A 7,264-nucleotide genomic window follows, 5' to 3' on the forward strand; every position below is an offset into this window, starting at 1 on the left:
CCTAAATATCCGGTTCAGCTAACCAATTGCCGTTTGCCTTCCAGTGTTATTCCGTTACTCAAGCAGTCTATCGGTATCCTGATGCAGAGAACTCCCCCAGTTTTGGACAATTTACTTCCAGAATGTTACCAGCGGGTATGTATGTTTGGTCTTCTGTATCATTGTGGATGTTTTGAGTTTGGGTACTTTCACACTAGCGTTTTTGTTTTTCGGTATAGAGTTCCGTCCCAGGGGCTCAATACCGGGGGAAAAAAACTCATCAGTTTTATCCCCATGCATTCTGAATGGAGAGTAATCCGTTCAGGATGTCTTCAGTTCAGTCTTTGTGACTTTTCAGGACGAAGATAATACCGCAGCATGCTGCAGTATTATCTCAGTCCAAAATTCCAGAACACTTGCTGGATCCGGCATTTTCCCATTGACATGCATTAATTCCGGATCCGCCCTGAGTGTTCCGGCAAAATGGATCCGGCATTGTGGTCTGCGCATGCTCATACCGTTTTTCTGGAGAGACTGATCCGGCATTTCAATGCATTTGTCAGACGGATCAGGATCCTGATCCGTCTGACAAATGCCATCAGTTTGCATACGTCTTGACGGATCCGGCAGGCAGTTCCGGCGACGGTACTGCCTGCCGAAATCCTCTGCCGTAAGTGTGAAAGTAGCCTTAGATTGAAACAAAAGTACTGCATGCAGGACTTTTTTTCCATTCTAAAAACTGATCTCAGGCGGAAATGGCTCAAACGGATGACAACTGATGCAACAGGATCTGTTTTTTTTACAGAATCCGTTGTGTGTGTGTGTGTGTGTGTGTGTGTGTGTGTGTGTGTTTTTTATTATTTTTTAAATATATACACTTCACTATTAGCCCCCTTATGGGCTAGAACCCTTGTCCTATTCACTCTGATAGAGCTCTTTTAGGGTGAATAGGACTTTACACTCTCCCTGCTGCTCTGTGCACATGGCAGCCAGGACTTCAGTAGCATCCTGGCTGCCATGGTAATCGATCAGAGCCCGAGGCTTACACTGCTGGGGCTCCGATCAGAAGCTGCCACCGCCACCAATGAGGAGGAGGGGACCCTGTGGCCACTGCCACCAATGATTAATACTGGGGGGGCTTGAGTGGGAGGGCACACTGCGCCACCAATCTTTTTAATACTGGGGTTGGGGGGGGGGGGGGTGCTCTGCACCACCAATGAAGATAATTTGCCGTTAATTCAAATACAGGAGGCGGGTGCTGGCTGCAGAATCTTTTAGCCTCACCCGACCTCTGAGCAGTAGCTGCGATCCGTGGCAGTTAACCCCTGCCGCACCTGAGGGGGTTAACGGCCGCGGATGGCAGCTACTTGTCATAGAGGTTGGGTGCGGCTATATGATTCTGCAGCCAGCTACCGCCTCCTGTTGAATTTGAATGAATGAGGGAGTTAACATCATTGGTGGTGCAGTGGCCACAGCCCCTCTTCACCTCTCTCCTCTCATTGGTAGATGCCGATACCGATCACTTTGAAAATCCTGAATATCGGTCGATCCCTAGATTAGAATCAGGCCTTGCACCATTTTAAGAAAAATCTCTAAAATAAAGTGGCCTAAATGGGAGGAAATGCTCAAACCCCAAACACTGTGGCGTGTTTATAACCGGGGGAGCAATTCCTCCGCATGTGATCCGTTACTAGCGGCAATCCCCGCAAAAGTGCATTCAATGGAGGATTGTCGGCAGCGGACCACATGCACCACAAAAGCATCCTACACAAGATGGAGTAGTGTGTGGATGAAAATATACAAATACATAAATCACTGCAAAAGCTGCACCACAATGATATGCAACTGACAATGCACCATTTTTTGTTAAAAAATCTTACAGTTTGAGGGACCACTCTATCTTTGTATCAACTTCTAATTGTTCTCGTTTATTAACATTAAAAGCTTTTTACTGGTTTGAACTTGTGACCCTTCTAATTGCTAGAAAGGGTTGTGCTATCGGCTTGTATCACGGTGGCCCCTCTCACCACAAGCCATTTGCTGCAGCGCATGCACCCCAACAGATGACAAGCTTTTCAGAGGTGGAGATATAATGTAACCAGGAAGGCAGTGGTACACGGTGCCTAACCAACCCGCTGGCCATTATGTGTAGAGTTTGAACAAACTGCTGATAACCGGGTTATATGCCCATATGAGGATCATCGTGAATCTGTATTCAGACTCATTGGAGGTCATTTATTAAGGAACTTGTGACTATTGGAACAAAAAATTGTTCTAAGTCCTTTTTTTTTTTTTTTTAACTGGCCGTGCAACAATATTTAGTCTCACGGCTGGTTTCACGCTGTGTCCAACTGGTGGGCGGAGCGTGGGGCCGTGTCGGGACTCCAGCCATGGCAAATTGGACAAATCCTACAGCAGCACAAGGGGGAAAACTAAGACCAACGTAAAAAGCTGGTCTTATTAGTTGTGCCCCATTTTGTTAGTCACCCTGCTGTGACTTGGTAGACCTCGGACTCTTCAGAAAGTCTCCGGCTGCCATTCTTAGTACTTGGTGAAGTTTTGATTGGAAGATATACGACGTTCACTCCCTCTGTCAAACTGCTCAGATGCTGTGGTCGCTATCCCTATTGACCTCAGCTATTGACTGTTGGGATTGGAGTGTTACATGCTTATGTGAAAAGTAGGGGTACAATGAGCTTTGTAGAGATGACGTCAAATTTTTATTTTTTTTTTATACACCCCACAATGTAAAAATGCCCCAAAATTTATATAAATATCTGCCTAAAGGGATTTTCTAGGAATAATCAGCTGAATGCCCGCCCCTAGCATGCATCCACCTACTGAAAGATTCATACTTACCTGCTCTCTGCCACTCCAGTCCTGTACGCTGAAACTCATTCCTCCATCTTCTTGTCCATGGCTTGTTTTCTTCCGAACAAGTATGTACATGGTCTTGTGTGCTGCAGCATCCAATAACTGGCTTCAGCAGTAATGTATGCCAAAGCGGCACGTCTCCAATGAAGCCAGTCGTTTGCTGCAACAGCACTGGTGACCATGTCCATATGTAGTCAGAAGAAAGCAAGCCATGGGGCTGCAAGATGGAGGAACAGGAGCCAGTGTCCATGGCCTGGCTGGTATGAATCTGAGTTGGCCATGCAGGCTCGGGGCATTTAATTAATAGTTAATTACAAGAAAACCCCTTTTAAAGTGTTTCTAAACCCTCAAACGGTTTTCTTTTAGTCCCCTTTCAGACAAGTGAGTGTCATGCTGTGGACTTGCAGCACACCACCCTTCCTGAACTTCCAGCGCTGCCGGGGACGCATAGCATTATATTGATTTATGATGCTATGTAACCCTTACAGTTCTGGAATCTATTGGATAACACTAACAGTATTAGGTCAGTGTTATAGCATCATAAATCAATATAATGATATGAAACCCCAGCAGCGAGTCCGCACCGTGACACCTGCTTGTCTGAAAGGGGACTTAAACTATTACTAATCCCTCTGAAATCCTTTTGTAATACATTTTATTAATGGATCATATTGTGTTCCTATCAAAACAGGCCTGTTCACTGCAGCGCATACATATCCTGTACATCCCAGCCATGTATGTATGTGGTGTACGGATTCTGTGTCCTACAGTAGGTGCTGCAGCGAGGACAGGCTGGAGCAGCACATTGCACATGGTACCTCAGTGATTCCAGAAGTAGGATCTCTCTTAAGGCTCATGCACATGACCATATGTATTTTGCAGTCTGGGAAACACTGATCCGCAAAAAAATGCGGATGACGTTCGTGTGCATTTCGTATTTTGCAGAACGGAACAGTTGGCTCCTAATAGAACAGTACTATCCTTGTCCCTAATGCGGACAATAATAGGCATGTTCTGTGTTTTTTTTTTTTTTGCGGAACGGCAACAGAATGCACACGGAGTAACCTCTGTTTTATTTTGCGGTCCCATTTAAATGAACGATTCCAAATACGGTCCCCAGAAAAATGGAACGGACACGGAAAGAAAATGTCTGTGTGCATGAGCCGTTAAAAATGTATTTTATATTATTTTGTGTGGGTGATTGCCAGAGTTTGGCTCACTGAATCAGTACAGGCTTTGGAAAAATTGGTATAATTTGGTGAAGGAAATGACTAAATATGGAAGCCTTTTCTTTAAATGATGATCAAATTGTTTTATTCTAGACCGTTGGCAGGCCAGATGTTCTGAAACTACAATTCCCAGCATGCTCTATTCATTTCTGTGGGAGTTCTATGCATGCTGGGAGTTGTAGTTTCACAACAGCTGGAGTACCAGTTGTTCCCTACCCCTGCTCTTAGATATTGGAGTCTTGGTTATAAAATAGGGGTTGTGTGTGTGTGTGTGTGTGTGTTCTCCATGTATGGATCTTATAGAAGAAGATACGATTCCAATTTTAGTTTTTTCCTTTATCTTGTAGGTGCAGCAGCTGCAGGGGGTTTATCATCTCCATGAGCCACATTTCTGGACTCTCTGTACTGATGTTTATGTTGGGACCCTGAAACTGGTGGTAGGACCTGAGGCGGATGCTCGCTGGATTCTCAGTCAGACTCATAATATTTTCACCCAGGTACGACATTTTACCCAAAAGGAAATTTTAAAATGCCCTAAAAGCAACAATTTTATGTGCAGTGTATAGACTGTGTGTTTCTTTTTCAAATCACAGCATATTCTGGGTGTGGCAATTTTCAGTTTTCCCAGAGACTAAATAAAAAGGCCTAAAGCTTAAAATGTGAAAAAGTCCCCAAAATGAATACCTTAGTCAACATTTAAAGTCACCTTGAAGCAGTTTCTAATGTTTTGGTTTTGTTACATCTGTACTAGCAGTATGGTGCCATAGAACCAGCAATAGAAATATAGGCTGCCAAAATGCGCTCCAATCATTTGTGGGCCCAGCCAGTAGATAAATTACACAAATGGCCTCCATTTTCACTATACAAACATACGTCAATGGTTTATTGTTTTGTCTCAAAATATTTTGTAACTAAAAATAATTGATAAGAAAAGAAAAATATTTTTTTTTTCATAATTTTCATGTTTTTTTTTCCTAAACATATTTAAAAAAAAAAAGTTATATCTGTCACCTAATGGCACAAAAGAAAGGTCTAGGGTGCCCCGTGAAAAATAACATTAAATAAATTTAGGTTGGCTTAGAAATGGCTATTTGCAGTTATGTAGGCCCATTGCTAAAACTGAAAAATTGGCCTGGTAAGGAAGGGTTAAACACTCCGGTACTGAAGTGATTGAAGAGTAACTAAACCTTTTGTATGAAATTTTAACATGATGTCCCTAAATGCCCTAATAAAAAAAAAATTCTAATCTACTTAATTAATTTTGTATTTTTCTTAGTTTTTTCCCTACCTAAAGTGCACCATTCACTGTACGCTTAAAATTCAGTTTAATGTAAACCGCTATACGGACTGTGAAATGTATGAATGGGGCCGCAGCAGCGCTGAGAGTACGGACAGGAGCGCATATTGCTGCTCCTGCCCGTGCTCTCTGCTAATCTGAGAGGTGACATGCAGTTCTTTTAGCTTAGCGGAGCAGGCAGAAGGAGCCCGCACCGCTCAGCTAATCCCGGCATAGTACATGGGTACCCATGTGCTATGCCAGCAGTTGGTAATCCTCCGGGGGGCACGGGCAGCAGCAGCAATGTGTGCTCCTGCCCGTACTCTCTGCGCTGCGGCCCTATTCGCAAAATGTCAAAGCCCGTACTCCGTACACCGCTGAGCTATTAGCAGTGTACAGAGAACTAGGTTTTAAGCGCACAGTGAATGATGTGCTTTAAGGAGGGAAAAGACTAAGAAAAATACAAAATTAATTAATAAAGTATATTAGAAAATTTTATTGGGGCACTAGGGACATCTTATTAAACTTTCATACAAAGTTTTCGTTACTCTTTAAGCTAAAATTGTGGGCTTGCTAACTTCAAACTTCTTCTTTTTTCTTTTTCTCCTCTTTTTCCGTAGGCTGGCGTCAGGCAGTTGTATGTACAGATAGACACTGCAGCCATGTAAACCTTCATCTGACCTCCTCCTCCGGACCAAAGCACCAACGTTAACACTAGGACCTGAGCTCATGCTCTGAAAAAGCCACTGCAGGGATGCACCCATTGGGACCAAGTATCTCCACATGATGACCATGTTTGGAGAGGGGTCTCCCATTAGTGCCACATTTCTTCAAATACAAGTCTACTTTTTTTATACAGAATACGGACCGCATGTCAGACGTTGCCTTCTTCTCGCATCTTGTCGGGTCGCTGTCCACGGGATACCTGTTGCCTTGTTTGGGCTTATATTTAAATGTAATACCATCCTAAATACAATCATTCTCCCAGTCGTACCATCTAGTGTATAAGCACCTTAGGCATATGGACTCTGGATTTACTTGTACTGTGAAGTCACATTGGGACCTTCCACATCTAGAAACCGAGGGCAGCACTAGAATTTATTTTAAAAAAAATCTCATGTCCAGGTACGAATGGTTTTAATCTGGCCGTCCTTCCTATCAGCACATAGGAGGCTGCAGTCTATTGCATGGCAGGGAATGCTTTGTAATAGTTTGCAGCCCTCTGTTTCGGAATCTCCTGCAAAAGGAAACAAGGATTTTTTGTAAGAAGTGTAGATATCTGTGACCAGTGTTACACATAGCTGAACTATCCACACTGCCAGTGAGGAGACTGATCATAGACTATGTACGTAGTTATCGCCGCCCCCTCCCAAATGGAAACTGGACAGAATTCTTACCCAAGTGCCTTCCCCAACCGTAAAGTTGGGAAACTTGAAGTTCCGGCAGCACGAGGAGGGATGAGAGTCGCTCTTAACGTCGCCTTGCTTGTGACTTACTATTCTACATATCGAGCTTGGAACATGATGCAAAATGAGGTGATGTCCGCCTGTTGATCTTGCACAGACTCTACTTGCCTTTTTTTATGGGACGTAACAGCAATCTTCTGGCAATGAGGTTTAGACCATGGGATAACTGTATTCTCATTCCAGGGTGTACAGCGTTCTCCATGGAGGTTCAAGTTCAGCACAAGGGCTAGAGAATTATGTCCTGGGACGTGAATACTTAGGTGAAAATGCATTCTGCTTTTATCCTCCACCACAGTTATTTTTTATTCTTTTTTTATTCTTTGTATTTTGAAATCAATGGCTTATTGATGGGATAGGCCATCAATGTCAGACACTTGCGGGTCCCACCTCTGGGACCTGCTCCTATCTCCAGAACTGGGCCTCCAAAGTAAGGGAAAACG

At 43.6% G+C, this 7,264-nt stretch overlaps 1 protein-coding gene across 1 annotated transcript in view; it reads left to right on the top strand.

Moving 5' to 3' along the window:
• The window catches only part of SLC30A7 (solute carrier family 30 member 7), a 39,541-nt gene extending 33,086 nt beyond the window's left edge, over positions 1-6,455 (top strand). The window contains exons 9-11 of the mRNA XM_040406953.1: positions 45-135; positions 4,430-4,579; positions 5,979-6,455. Coding sequence (XP_040262887.1) covers positions 45-135; positions 4,430-4,579; positions 5,979-6,026 — 289 coding nt within the window. The 3' untranslated portion in view covers positions 6,027-6,455. The remainder of the gene's footprint in view (positions 1-44; positions 136-4,429; positions 4,580-5,978) is intronic.
• The last annotated feature ends 809 nt before the right edge of the window (positions 6,456-7,264 follow it).

Source organism: Bufo bufo, chromosome 9 (assembly GCF_905171765.1).
Source record: "Bufo bufo chromosome 9, aBufBuf1.1, whole genome shotgun sequence".
Lineage (NCBI taxonomy): Eukaryota > Metazoa > Chordata > Amphibia > Anura > Bufonidae > Bufo > Bufo bufo.